The 16,123-nt window shown below is 34.7% G+C and overlaps 1 protein-coding gene across 1 annotated transcript in view; it reads right to left on the bottom strand.

The window, feature by feature from the left end:
* Positions 1-16,123, bottom strand: part of CCHa1 (neuropeptide CCHamide 1) — a 46,394-nt gene that overhangs the window by 17,027 nt on the left and 13,244 nt on the right. Inside the window, exon 3 of the mRNA XM_073093647.1 lies at positions 1,449-1,526. Within this exon, the coding sequence (XP_072949748.1) occupies positions 1,449-1,526 (78 nt within the window). The remainder of the gene's footprint in view (positions 1-1,448; positions 1,527-16,123) is intronic.

Below are 16,123 nucleotides of genomic sequence, written 5' to 3'. Positions count from 1 at the left end.
AAATGAAATTATACACCATACAGATCTATGTTAATGCCAAAAGAAGTCAATTATTACCTTGGTAAATAGATGTTTCAAAAAAAAATTAAAATTTTGTTCGATAAAAAAATTGTTACATCCATTGTAATATTTCTTGGAATTTCATATTCTCTTGCATTTCGCTATTTAAGTATCGTTAAAAAAAATACACGCTGTAATTTTTTTATTAAGGTGATTTGTTTAATTGAATAAAGGAATAGTTAAAAAAAAACTAAGAATATGTTACTTAAATATTATGAATGTACTAGTACAATTACGATACATAACTTTATCACTTATATGACATCAGCATCATTTCTTATAACAAAAAATAAACAGCATACATTAAAAACTTTCATCAACCAGTGTTTCAAACATAAATTAAAGTGTTATATAACTACAAATTTTCTCTGTGACATCCAAGCATCTATAAGCGCCACAGAGTAGTGAACAAACAGAGAGGTAGCCGGTGTCCGTCGGTGCCGATCTATCTACAGTTGTGCATCGGTGTTATTTACAACCAAGCGCATGCTTTAGTTATAACCGTTCCCTGAACTTGGCTCCAATAAAATTTTAATCCAATTAATTTTATACCCATAAAGTGTGTCTCAGGACTGTTATTTTTATTAATTTTTATCGTTGACTACGACCTAAATTTTATTTAAATTAAACGAAAACTAATTTCTACGAACTTAAAGTAAGTATTTTTTTTACAATTTAATTAATAAAATGCCTGACTTACTAATAATAAAACTTGACTTTATTAATAAAATCATTTCAAATACATTATTTTATTTATTTCGATTCAATGACTTTGTTCTAAGAATGTAATATACACATCACATGAATATGATTCTTATCGATAACTATTGATTGAGCATGAAAAATGAATAAAATTCAAATTACTCTCTACCTAGAAGCTTAGATAGTCTAAAATCTATGATTGCCGATATCTACATAATGTTTTTTTTTCAAATCCTTTGCAAAGTTGCCTATATTGCAATGTCGCCTATCCCTTTATTGCAAAACTGCCTATATATACATAATAAAATTATTTAATAGCTGCATACCTGCCTACGTCTATATCGCAATGTTGCCTATCCCTTTATTGCAAAACTGCCTATATCTACATAATAAAATTATTTAATAGCAGCATAGCTGTCTAAGTCTATATTGCAACGTTGCCTATACCCATAATGCAAAACTGCCAATATCTACATAATAAAATTATTTAATAGCTGCATATCTGCCTATGCCAATATTGCAACTTTGCCTATACCCATAACGCAAAACTGTCTATGTCTACATAATAAAATTATTGAATAGCTACATAGCTGCCTATTCCTACATTGCAAAGTTGCCTATGCCTATATTGCAAACTTGCCTATCTACATGAGCCAAGCATAGGGAACGGTCACACTACCACGTACCTCCACGTTGACTGCGCCACCCGTTGACTTTCTCTATAAGGTTCGACGACTTGCTACCCCTACTGTTAATTCTCTGCTCTGTGGATGAAATAGACAGGTTAGTGGTGAAATAGGGTTAATGGATCGGCCGTCATATAAATAAAAGGGATTTTATAGTATACATTTGTTGTACACCTATTTACTTCACTGTGGAAACAATGTTAGTTAGATGAGAGATGAAACTTGTAAATAATGTCAATGGAGGAAGGCAAATACTGAATTATTTTAGTATTATTGTAACATAAGTACCTGGATGTCCGAGCTTTACTGTATGATCGATTTATCGCCCCTGAAACCCCCCGCATACTAATATTATAAAATAATGATTTTCCAATAATATATAAATCATTACTATCATTATTGTATATTTTATGAAAAGCATCATACATACATAAAATTACATCATAAGTAAAGCATAAAATAGATAAATTATTAATATATTTTAATTTAAATATCTTTTATATAAAATTTGAAAAATATTAATTCATATAAAGTTCTGCTTTAAAAAATCTGTTGCCGAGGTAAAACTTACAAAGGTTAACGTTAACGCGTAATACAAAATTCTATTCTTCTTGAAACTTACAAACAAGTAGTATTATAGCGTTATTAAAAAGCAATAGAAACATGATGACTGTGCAATGAAGCGAGAAATATCAGACACCATGGCGTTTTATGAGTTTTATGGCGTTTTAAACGTGCAATCGACCGGGTAGACAATTGTTAGGCATTAAAATAGAATTCTAAAGCCGTTTGAGGTACGATAATGGGTTAAAACCGTTAGATGATTGCCGATAGAAATTGATACGATTTCAATACCATTTTAGACCATTTCCTCTAATGGAACGGTGTTTAATGTGGAATGGCCTTTATGTCTGATTGAAAGTCTATTAAAAGATTGTGATAAATGGAAAAAAATGTGGTAATAGCCTATTTTTATTCAAAAATATTTGGGAAGTTTTAAGGGAAAGTATACATATTGTGTGTTCACGGTGAAGGAAAACATCGTGAGGAAACCTGCATACCTGAGAGATTTATAAAAAATCTTAAAGGTATGTGAAGTCTACCAATACGCACTTGGCCAGCGCGGTGAACTATGACCTCATCCTCCTCATTCTGAGACGAGACCCGTGCCCAGCAGTGGGACAGTAATGGGTTGATGATGATGAAGGTGGAAAATAAATCTATCCGACTGCCAACTGTTGAGTTTTTACTACTGAGTGAATTCAGTAACTATCTAATACAATTTTTGAAAATTGTGAAATCTATGTAGTAAGAAAGTAAAGAGCATGCGGTCCATCTGATGGTGACTACAGTCTCCCATCGAGTGTTACCTTTTTTTTTTCGAGGGGGAAACCTTCAAAATGTACCCGACGACGTGGGAGCGACGCGGGCTATGTGGGACCTTTACCGCACTAAAACCCCCCGGTGGCCATCCTCAGCGCTTGTTGGAGAACTCCGGGATCTCCGACAGAACACAACCGGAGCCCTCCAAGCGCGATGCCCCGATTGGGCTGTACCCTGGGGGAGCAATTTTCACTCCTCCCACACCATGTAGTGTTTACGACGGTGCGACCACACATACCGCCGTCCCTCCCGGGGTCGCTTACTGGACGGTTCGAGCTCTCACTCTTGCCGCCCGCAACCCCGAAAGCCCTCTTTTAGTCGCCTGTTACGACAGGCAGGGGATACCGTAGCCCTATTCTAGTCCCGGAACTACAGGGAAAATCTAAAGACAAGTATAGACGCGTTGTATTCCCAATTAATAAATTAATAATTCCCAATTACAGTGGAATTACCCTTCACATCAGAGTACAGCAGGGCATAACACTGCTGTTATCGGGCTATAGCTAAAGTAAATGCCACCATAGTAAAACCACAAACGTACAACTTTTAGATCGAAATGTTATTCTATGGTACTTTATTCTATGGTATATTAATATTAATTCATAGCATACAAAACCTATGTCGTGTAGACCTACCACAACCATACACATTCAGGGCTCGTTGTTGAATAAATAATTTTCGTGTTACAGTTAACGACCGGATTAATTAATGTTTCTTCATCACGTACAATTGTTTGAAAGGTTTCGAAAGTGTACAAGACTTGTATAAATGTTATGGAAACAATTGTTTTGTGATTATTGATGGCTATTAGTCAATGTCAGTGTTTGTCCTACATTACAATAACTTTTGTCTTATTACATGTTTTATGAATACTGGCCGACCCGGCAAACGTTGTATTGCCTGATAAAAAAAATGTAAAGTGTGAACAACCCCTATCACTTAGGGGTATGAAAAATAGATAGTAGCCAATTCTCAGACCTACTGAATATGCATATAAAATTTGGTGAAAATAGGTAAAGTCGTTTCGGAAGAGTACGGTAACTAACATTGTGACACGAGAATTTTATATATAACATAGTAAGTAGTAAGTAGATAGTAAGTTAAATTGAACCTGTTTCAAATAACAATAATAAAAAAACCCGATTGCTTAAAGATATAGCCTATCTGACATTCTTTAGATGAATCCAAAAATACCATATGGTAAATACCATAAATTTCCAAAAATGAAACATACATACATACGCTCATTACAACATTACCTTCCGCAGTAAGGTAAAAAAACTAAAAAAACACTCCATACGGAATACTTTTCACAAGGTGTTTTGTGAATTGGAGGCGAAAGAAACTCCATAAAATCTTGTGTCTCGTGTCAAAATCATAAAATTAATCATCCCTAACGAAGCCTTTGAATAAAAACCCCATAAAACCACATCGCCGTCAGATTAGCAACACGACAAATATTAATATGTTCGTAATATTTTATGGTTGCCATTAAATGGGAATAATTTAATATCTTTGGCAAACATTTTCGGTTTATGACTTGATCAGCGAGGTCTATATTTTGTCAGTTATGTAAAAAGTAATTTTGACTCAAATAATTAATAAAAAGATGAGGCTAATATATTCACAATAAACTTAACAAACTTTTTCTAACTTTAGAGTTTAAGGGTTTCTATATAGTTTCAAGAAAAATATTTAGAAAAAGATCAGGAACCTATTGTCGTGTCAGCTTCAGTTTGGGTTCTATGACGATGAAACAGTTGGTCAGTCGGTCAGGACAAGTATCATATGTTTATAGGTAAAAAATATGGCATGTAGACTTCTTCGCGATATTCTTCGTCATCGTTATGGTAATTATGTTTTGAATTAAATGAATAATTAAAATGTGTTCTTTCCTGGCGCGACTGAAAATTCGATAAAAGGTTTATGCCTATATTTTTTCTTTTTTTTTTTCAAGTCCTTTATATTTCACATGGTATTGCCCTAAGGGTCGTTGTCTTTCAGCCATAGCTCGGGATAAGAACTTGAGTGATGTTTCTTGTCTAAAGCTAATATTATTATAATGCAACCAAGTTTGTTAATACGAGTAAGTTGTTGAAGTGTTTTGAAGAGCAAGTTTAGATAGAACTTGGATTTCAAGGCATCATAAACGTAATGCACTAGCATTAAGGTTCACTTAATTTGTGTATTTGGCTGTTATAGTCCGCGCCAAACTGCTAGTCCGCTCTGAATATAGAAAAGGGTTGCGTCGAATAGCAAATTATAGATATTAGCGGGTCGAAGACAGCGCGGGACCCCTCCCGGCACCCGTCCGCTGCCTGCTCTCGCCATCCCATAGCTGCGTTAGTATGCCCTTACGTTGCTACGGAATATATGCTTGTAGTTGTGCGCAACAATTTCAGAGCGGACTAGTAGTTTGGCGCGGACTATACATATCGGGTAACTTAGTGTCGATGTGGCAATGAATCTGAGTTCGGCGGTAGGTAGTACCGTTCTTTGTGGAGTTGCTCACAAGTGTCCCTTGGGGACAATATTTTATCTATCTAGTTAAGTTGGTGGTGGTAGAACCCTTTGTGGTGTCAATTCCGGAGGCATCACCGCCACAACTGTCTTCTAAGAATAGCAATGTTAAGCACTGTTGTATTCCGCTTTGGAGGGTTTTTGTATGGGAGACATTCTTGTCCTAAGCATACCAACTTAGTCCTTAGTGGTAGCAATCTACGTCTCCTCGACAAATAAAACAGACGAGCAATGCATACATTTTTAAATGAAATTTAAAAGTGCAGCGTATCTTGCTGTAGTAGCGTAGTAGCGTATCTTAACTTATTTTTTTAGATAACTGTAAAGCAAGATAATGGAGCTAATGCTTTATTAATTAATGTAAAAAGGGCAAAAAGAATAATTGTTATTAAAAAAAAGACAAACCCACTGAGTTTCTAACCGGATCTTTTCAGTAGAGGTCGCGTTCCTATCCGTTAGTAATTTAAGAAAATATTGTACGTAACTGACAATTTGTTAGTGCGGCCGTTGGCCTAAACAAAATAAATATAATTCATTTCATTTCATTTCAAAGACACACATTAAAATATAAAACACTAATCAATTTCGTTTACAAACAATGCAATTAGGTAACTAAATAACATATTCTAAATTGATGAAAAGCAAACATCATATTGATATAATGTGGTCAATTTAAATTAGTTGGTCAAATGCAATTTTAGAAACTAAACTATTATTACAGTGAGTAAAGTAATTTATCTATATTAAAAACAAATGTTTAAGTTAATATATATTTATATTTTTATTAAATTAAACTTATTAAAAGATTTAAGTTTACTGTAGATTTGATTTTGTTACATTAATTTATGCTATTAAAGAAATAAAGTATTCATTAAGGAATTTTGCAATTTCTACAGCAATGTTCTTAATTCATATCAAAATAGTACTAAATGGTTTAAAGTAAAATAAATAAAAGTTTACAATTTGAAATGTCGTATCCAATAGTGAGTGACGACAGTGTCTGTCTGTAGTTGAAAGACAACACAGCAAATAGGTATTATTGTAATTGTAAGCCGTTGTAGATAGAACAAACATTTCAGTGTTGTGTTGTGTCTCTAAAGACAAGTAACTACCGTAACTCAATTCCAGATTTTTGGAAGAATGTTTGTCCAACATATTCCAAAGTTTGGAATCTAATCATCTCTTAACATACGATTTCTGATCACGTATAGGCATTCCGAAAAATGTCAGAATTGTTGTTATTCAATAACAACAATTACTGTTGTGTCGAAGTTGTAAAAACTTGTAACTTTTGCCGAAAAGTTGTAACTTGTACCAAATTGAATTGATGTCTAATCTGTCGAAGATATATCTAATAAAGAAATATTATCTCAGATAAAAGAATAATAGTTATTTTGTTATAATAATTTTTTTGAGTGACAGAAAAATATGGAGTTTTTGGTTTCCATTTGACCAAATCAAATCACGTAATGTATATTCTATATAACATATATTCTATATACACGTGTATATCTGTATGTATTACATATATAGTTATAGTTTTTGAGATTTATGGGCATTGCTTATATTATGTATATGGAAATTAAAAAATGTATAAGTACTTACGAACATTATTGAAAAAGAACTATCAGGAATCTTTGTAACATGGAATGTAATTAAGAATGCTTTTTGGTTCGACTAAAAACTAGTAAATGTTTAAAATAAATATATTTATGATCAATTTTAATTCTTAAGATATTTTTCTTTTCAACGTGTATATACAAAACAACCTAAAATAAAAACCAAAAAATATCGCCGATGTTAGAGAATTACTTACACATTACTCGCAAAACAAGAATTTTGTTACTTTTAGCGAGTCTCATTTAAAAATATTCCCAAGTGAGACATGTTCTTTGTGGTTTATACATTTAATTTAATAATACATTTGGTATAGTTAACTCGTCGTCTTCATCATCATTATCAACCCATTATTGTCCCACTGCTGAGCACGGGTCTCGTCTCAGAATGAGAAAGATCAGGCTATAGTCCACCGCGCTGGACAAGTGCGAATTGGTAGACTTATTTTTAAAGATTTCTCAGGTATGCCGGTTTCCTCGTGATGATTTTCTTTACCGTTTAAGCAAGCGATAATAAATTTCTAAAACGCACATAACTTTGAAAATCTAGTATTAAAATTACGACTACCAGTCTAATACAGATCATGGTCTAGGAATCGATATGTTAAATGATGCAAACATACTAATGTAGACGGGATTTCCCGACCACATTTTCCCGGGAACTCGAGAAATTATCAAAACATTATAAATTATCAAAACATTATAAATTCTCATGATTCCAACCTTTCTAACTCTTATTTCTGGGCATTGCCCACTTCTTGCAACTGGGGGAGGCCTGGACCGTATTATACCACGCTACTCTGTTATACGAATTCGTGGAAAGACGTACGGATTAGTAGCTGAACCATGTCAAATGTTTTATCCATTATCCATAAGGCCTCTAACAAGGTTTAACGACTGCTAACCAATACCTGAGATTGTCGAATTAACGTGTGATACAAAGTGCAGCAGCGCGCCACTAGCGGTCTTCTATTTATTAGTAGGCCGAGAAGTATAATCGTGCTGTTATCTAAACTTCACGGTACTAGGATTTTCAGCGATGCCAGATCAACTGTAGTTACATCGAGATTTTAAACTGTGTATAAAGAGCCGCCTTTATGTTAGTCCGAGTACATAGTAATAGAGTAACTGTAATCCATCCCAGATAGGATTCAATTCCTACCTGAGGCAACAGATGCACCGTTACCCCCTGAGGACTAAGCTGGAACGCCTTAAAATGTTTGTTTCCCTTACCGCATCCTTCAAACCGGAACAAAGCAGCGTTTAATACTTCCGTTATTGGGTAGAAATACGAGTACGAGTAGGTGTGGCGGTGGTGCCGCTGGAGTCGAACCACAATGGATTTTACCATCTTCAAAACCTACATCTACAATGCCTCACAACGGACGGGTCTTAAAATCAACAGGGACAAGGCAAACATCATGCCTACGACTCCATGTCACACCCGTGTAGGTTTTTGTTATGCGAATGGGGTTACTTCGCAGAATCCACCTCAGCTTGTTTACGTGCGGAAAAATATATAGTGCTTTCTTACCCCAAATTCCTCATTGTCTGAATTTGAACGTATTCGAGACAGTGACGACTTATGGCGCTAAGATAAGATCCTTTACTGTAGGCTTTAGAAGCCTCAATACCGAAAACTCAGAGTCGGAGGGAGCTATGGTCGGAATTAGGTGTAGCTTAGCCAGCTGAAGTGGCGTTGATCAGCCACATCACGCGATAGGACCGACCGATATAATCAATGATAGTCTCGCCTTCCAAAGATTTTAAAAATAATTGATAAACACATAACAAATGCTATTAACATGACAATATTAGTGGTTAGAAAATTTGCCTCTCACTCGAGAGCTCTGAGTTTAAAATCCACCGCAGCCGGACGCACAGCGGATCCTAAACAAAATAATGTTCTAGTCTTAACAATGAGTAATTAAATATCACTCCTTTTTCTAGCCAGAGTTGTACTAGGGATATGCAGTATTCTGAAGACAATAGACATGGATTATAATAATAAAAGATAAACTAAGTGTAAATCGGATGGGATTCAGTATGAAAAACCATGGCTGCAGCGACATTTTTATTTAAAGGGTAAAAACGGAACCTATTACTAAGTCTCCGCTGTCTGTCCATTTGTCACAGAGCTCTATCTCCTGAACCGAATTTTACAGAGTATAATGCTGCCATAATATAAAATACTAAAAATAAAAAAGTTTAAAATATAATAAATACAAGGAACCGCTGTGTTTCGATGTTTTTCGCTTCTATTGAACGGACTGTTAAAATGTTCATAATGCATGTACTTCAATGGCTGCAATAATAACTAATACAACACGTAAAAGAAATAAAAATGTTGGTGGTACGATACTCTCGGGCTGCGAGTTCGAATTGCACTTGGCCAATTTTATTTATATAATAAGAGGCCTATGTCCAGCAATGTTCCTCAATGAATGGATGGATAAAATTGCATTTAGTGCCTCATTTCTTACATTGACATGATTCTTAATTTTTTAAACATATTTAATATCCGTCAGGTTGTAAGCACTACTATTACAATATAGTTGAAATTTCGGTATTAATTTGTGCTTAAATTACACATTCTTACGCGATAAGGTCTACTTTATTATTGTAAATATGTTATTGCATGTTAAAATCATCATAAATGTTAAAAAAAATTTAAGATTGTTTTGGACCTTTGAAATTTCCCGAGTTCCCGGGATCCCGGCCCATTTTTCCCGTCCCGACTTATCGTGTTTTTCCCGGGAATTCCCGACAGAAACCCTATTTGCTTCATACGACAAGTACGGAAGGTGTAGAAATCATGTTATTTTTGGGACATTCCGTAAAGATAATTAGTAACTACAACCGCCCTATTGGAATCAGAATGTTATAGTCAGCAATTGTGTGATCACAATACATTATTTAACGTGTGTGCATGTGGAATAGTATCAAACAATTTGCAAATTAAAGCTGGTTTGTATTCTGCGAAGGCATATGTTGAAAACAGTACAACTAGTATTTTGTAATAAAAAAAAATGTAAAATATTATTGATTTTGATGTAAAATATTTTTGATTTTATGTAAAATATTTTTGATTTTAAAAATTGATTAAAATCCTTGCATTCGTGTTTCAATGCTGGCCACATCTACGGCACTCTAAAATTAATAAAAAAAAAGAATGTAGGTTTGAGCGCGGGAAAGTCGGAGGGATATCCTAGTACAGCGGTGAGTATAGAAAATGTTAATATTAGGATTACTTAACTACAACCGCCCTATTGGAATCAGAATGTTATAGTCAGCAATTGTGTGATCACAATACATTATTAGCGTGTGTGAATGTGGAATAGTATCAAACAATTTGCAAATTAAAGCTGGTTTGTATTGAATTTGTTTGAGCAAACATTGTATCTCATTATGGTATTGTAATTTTCTCTACGAAAAGTAATAGAGAAGGTTTTTGGAAGTAAACAATTCTGCGAAGACATATGTTCAAAACAGTACAACTAGTATTTTGTAATAAAAAAATGTAATATATTATTGATTTTATGTAAAATATTTTTGATTTTAAAAATGGATTAAAATCCTTGCATTCGTGTTTCAATGCTGGCCGCATCTACGGCACTCTAAAATTAATAAAAAAAAAGAATGTAGGTTTGAGCGCGGGAAAGGCGGAGGGATATCCTAGTACAGCGGTGAGTATAGAAAATGTTAATATTAGGATTAGTTAACAAAGGTAAACCTTTACTATTTTTTGACTACCAATGTTGGCAATAATTATCAAATTTAAAATGTTGATAGGCAAAATTTGTTTAAAATTAGACTAAGTAACGTTAGTCGCTTCGTACGAGAAGTACGTAAGGAAATGACGTTATTTTAGGTTCAACGACATTCCCTACAGATAATTAGTAACTACAACCGCCCTATTGGAATCAGAATGTTATAGTCAGCAATTGTGTGATCACAATACATTATTAACGTGTGTGAATGTGGAATAGTATCAAACAATTTGCAAATTAAAGCTGGTTTGTATTGAATTTGTTTGAGCAAACATTGTATCTCATTTTGGTATTGTAATTTGCTCTACGAAAAGTAATAGACAATGTTTTTTGAAGTAAACAATTCTGCGACGGTAAATGTGAAAAACAGTACAACTGGTATTTTTTAATAAAAAAAAAGTAAAATATTATTAATTTTGATGTAAAATATTTTTGATTTTAAAAATGGATTAAAACCCTTGCATTTGGGTTAAAAATTAATAACAAAATGGAATGGAAGTTTGAGCGCCGGAAAGACGGAGAGAAATACTAGTACAGCGGTGAGTTTAGAAAGCGTTAACATTAAGATTACTTAACAAAGGTCGTTAGAGACCCACAGAACTTTAAAATGGACAGGTGTAACCCGGTGACAGTTTCCAAAATAACACACTTTAACATAGCAAAGCAATATGAAAACCCTTGGTATTTTTAGTGAATCTTTTGACCTCCCTTTATTACATTTGCTGTTGCCGCGGGCAAAACATGGTTTCTTCGTTAGCAAAATGTATGTAAAATTCTTTAGAAGGGAAATGTTTTAGGGGTACAGTCTGAGAGTTAGCTCTTTGTAGAAAAATCGTTTCTGTCTATTTTTCAACCAATTGTAATTTCAAACCGGTAAATTATTTTGCAACCAGTAAATATTTTCTATGGGCTTCACCTCCATGGTGGAGAAAAATGTGTCGGGAGTTTCAAAGAAGTAGCGTATTCTGGATTTGCGCAGATCGGGGTTAAAGTGGAAATGGGAGGTAAGAATAACAAGTGCTTCAAATTAGTCTGCAACAGAAAGGATTCCTATTTGGAATTTTCTTCTTGTCGAGAGAGAGGAACGAGAACTCCCCCTCTCCCCTCCAGAATAAATAGTCGCTTTGATGTAAAATTAAGGTACTTGCGAACAATCCCCCGAATATACTCAATGACGAGTATGTAAACGCCGTGCACGAATACACATAATGCTTTAATACGCAATGAAGAATGTAGCCCCGCCGAGAACGGACGAACATCGTAACGAATACCGAATACACTCGAGTAGGTTATTTACATACTCCTACTCGCGTTTCGTCTGGACTCGACGAGACTAAATGTTTCCTGAAACTCGCAGAAAAAATCATTCTCTTTTCGCTTATCGCTAACATTTGTGCCGTCGCCGACGAAGATTTGCGAGCAAACAATAATTTTTACTGTCAAATTACGAGAATAAAACATAGAAGGCGGAGGAAAATGTTTGATTAAAAATAAACAAGTGTATTTAAATAAATAAAAGTCATGCTTACAGAATACTTAAGGTTATGTGGCGTGGGTACAGACAAACACCCAGAAGGCATTATTAAATATACATTTGACATGTGTATCTGAAATTGACTGTGGAATCTAGACGGTGGTAAGAACCTTTTGGCTCGATACTAGTGGCACCGCCGCCTGTTTCTGCTTAATAACAACAGTGTTAAGTGCTACTGTGTTCCGCTTTAATGGGTATGGTAAGGGAGGCAGACTTTTCCGAGGCATTCCAGCTTAGTCTTCAGGGGTAGCGGCGCATCTGTGGCCGACCTCAGGTGGGAATATCTAATCCTATCTGGTGTTGATTGTAGATGTCCATAGGCGGCAGTAGCCACTTACCATCAGGTGGACTGCATGCTCGTCTGCTACTCCTATATTTAAAAAAAAATAGACATACATACTCGAGGCTTTCCAACTTATTTCTCAAAGGTAGCGGCACATCTGTTGCTGATCTGAACTAGGACTTTAATCTTATCGCGGGTTGATTACAGACGTCCATGGGCGTCGGTTGCCACTTATCAGGTGAACTGCACGGTTGTTTGTTTCTATCATTTATGTTGTAGCTCAATTCACTAGTTATATTAAAATTTCAAGTAACACTTTTATTTTCAAAATGTGTAAACTGTAACTGATTTAAGTTAAATTTGAGTTGCTTATACCATGTAAACTTTTCAAAAACCATTTTTAATTTTAATATTGTAACTAAACTTCCACTTGCGGGACGTAACGTCTGCAACTGACATCACACAAAAGCTCTGTAATCTTTTGAAACTTTCTACTTTAAATGTTCTAGTGGAATGTGTTGTTACTGAAGTATATATTTTAAGTACACTTTTTTATTTTATTTGGAGAGAATATGTTTTAAAATTAAATTTTAGTTCAGATACGGAACCGTGAATTTTTAAGAAAAGAATGTGTTAAGTTTTCGTTCGGAATCAGGATTTTGACCTCAAAAAAAGGTTCAATGGGTTTTCTTATACCGTGTTATTTTTAAGGCCAATGAGAAGGCGGAATTTTGATTTGATCCTGTTCGGGGAATAGTCATCAGGTATCCTACTGGATAGTTTTCGATTTATGTATCCAGTGTATAACCTTTTTAAACGACTTCCAAGAGGAAATTTTGTATTCGACTGTATATTTATAGCAATGGAGTAACTCATTGACCGTTTAGAAATAATTAAAAGAAAGTTATTTCATGTGATTTTTAAATTACATTTCATTACCTTATATACGTAAAAACTATAAAAAATTGACCATATAGAGTTATTTTAATCAGAATCGAATCTACGATGGCGCGTAACACTACAGTCATTAGGCAGAACTAGGTGTGGCGGTGGTGCCACAAAGGGTTCTACCACTTTCTAGCAACGGTTTGGCACAGCTTGTATTTATGCCCTGTGGTCATACAAAAAGTAACATGCAGATACGATGAAGTGACGCTTGTGTAAAGTATGAGAATTTTCCATTTGCCCTCAAGCTGAATAATAATATTTAAAAGGCAATTCATTCAGTTACAAGAGTGAAGTAGTGTACGCCTCCGCTTTTCTATGTGGGCGTTAATAAATAATAGTTCAAATTTAATGAACAATACGTATATTTTAGTTGGTTAAAGTTATTGTTTAAAATTGTTATATAGAAGTATAGTCCGCGTAAAACTGCTAGTCCGCTCTGAATATAGAAATGAGTCGCGTCGCCATAGCAAATTGTGTGACTACACCCTACGCAACAACTTCAGAGCGGACTAGCAGTTTGGCGCGGATTATACCAAATGGTCTTTAAACACACATTTTAACATTAAGACAGACATTTTTGGTAATAGTTTTTGCTTTCATCTATTTTAGAATGATAAAAGTAATCGTCTTCAACCAAATATTCTCGCATTTCTGGGCACGAGTCTCCTCTGAGGGTGAGATGGTGTTAAATGCGGATTGGTAGATTTCACGCACTTTTGATCAAATATTTTCTAAAACATTCAGGTGTGTAGGTTTTTTAACGACAATTTCCTTCACCATCATAATAAGTGATAATAAATATCTAATACACATAACTTGGATTTCAACTGAGTTTTAAATCACTGGCTATCACTGCTATCTGTTGGTAATGATTAATTAACATACACTTCAATATCGATTACTTACTGATTTATGGCAGAGATAAAATATAAATAACATAACTTATTGATGGCCCTAAGAATCTATTATATTTTCTATTAACACTATAATAGTTATTATTTTTTTTATTATATAGGAGTAGCAGACGAGCATGCAGTCCACCTGATGGTAAGTGGCTACTGCCGCCCAAGGACATCTGTAATCAACCCCAGATAGGATTAGATAATCCTACCTGAGGTCGGCCACAGATGCGCCGCTACCGCCTTGAGGACTAAGCTCGAACGCCTCGGAAAAGTATGTCTCCCTTACCACACCCTTCAAAACGGAACACAGCAGCGCCTAACACTGCTGTTATTAGGCAGAAATAGTTGTGGCGGTGGTGCCGCCGGAGTCGAACCACAAAGAGTTCTACCACCTTCAAAAGTTATATTAGTATCGTTACTGGCATGGTACCACGATACCAAAACGCACCCACATGAAATCCTAAGTCATAAAATATAACATGACATCCCAAACCCACTTCCTTGTGGAACCCTAATAACTGAGGTATAAAGGAAGTTTAATTATGTCGTCAAATAAATATCACGTCATGTTACCCTTCGTAGCTCCGTGATATAATTATAACATTTTAATGCTAATATTACAACATAATTATGTAGTACCTATTAAGCATTATTATATAATTTACCCGAGTTCCCAAAACTTAAGGTTATGTATAAGCGTATTTGAATGATGAATTTTGACTCTGTTCTGGGTCTGGGTGTTAGTGTATTTGCCTTTGTGTGTGTTATGGCACACACGATAAAGGAAAAATCCTAGTGTGGCGTTATGAGTGTAGAAAGCGTAATTTATTATGTTAGCCTAGTGGTACAGACCAGTTCTCTCAATTGTAAGAGTCTCAAGTTCGAATTCTAGGCAAGCACATTGAACCACACAACTGAGATTTCTTAAAAAATGTTCTCAAGGGTGTATAAGGTATACCAATCTGCATTTGGTCAGCGGAAAATATGGTCTAAACAGTGGTACAGTAATGGGTTGACGCTAAAATAAGCAAATAAAAGAACAAAAGCCTGAAAATAGGAAAGAGCTTAAGAGTCATTACATTCCAAAACAATATATAATACATATTTGAAAATTATGCGTAAGTTTTAACTGTACCACTGTTGGTTTAAACTTCCCTACTTAATATTCGTTATTTTACGCTACTGCCTGGTAGTGAGAATTATTAACATTGGGGATATTGGAATTTACGAAACTTTTCGGATACCCTTTGTATTTCTAAGAACTATAATTGCGCTTCACTTCCTTCACACTTTACTTTTAAGATAAGGTTTCTTAACCTTTTCATCATAATATTTAGCACGTTTAGTAGATTTTGACTTGTCATCTATACTAATATTATAAAGAGGAAAACTTTGTTTGTTTGTTTGATTGTAATGAATAGGCTCAAAAACTACTGGACCGATTTAAAAAATTCTTTCACCATTCGAAAGCTACATTATCCAAGAGTAACATAGGCTATATTTTATATGAAATATTATAAATTAGATACATAGACTTTGAGGCGGTACAAAGTTTGCCGGATCAGGTAGTGTACAATAAAGAAGACAGCGGCAACAAAAAAGGTCCTCCTATTATGCCGATTTTCGTATTAGTATGAATGTGCCTTATGAAACCAGTTTAAAAAAACTTTTTTTTTATTTTATACAGCTTCTTCTTCTTCTTCTTATGCCGCTCTGGAC

Source organism: Epargyreus clarus, unplaced genomic scaffold, assembly GCF_041222505.1.
Source record: "Epargyreus clarus isolate Ecla_fem2 unplaced genomic scaffold, WU_Ecla_fem_2.2 ptg000005l, whole genome shotgun sequence".
NCBI classification, from domain to species: domain Eukaryota; kingdom Metazoa; phylum Arthropoda; class Insecta; order Lepidoptera; family Hesperiidae; genus Epargyreus; species Epargyreus clarus.
The sequence above is the reverse complement of the archived record's forward strand: the minus strand, read 5'-3'. Positions and strand labels throughout refer to the sequence as shown.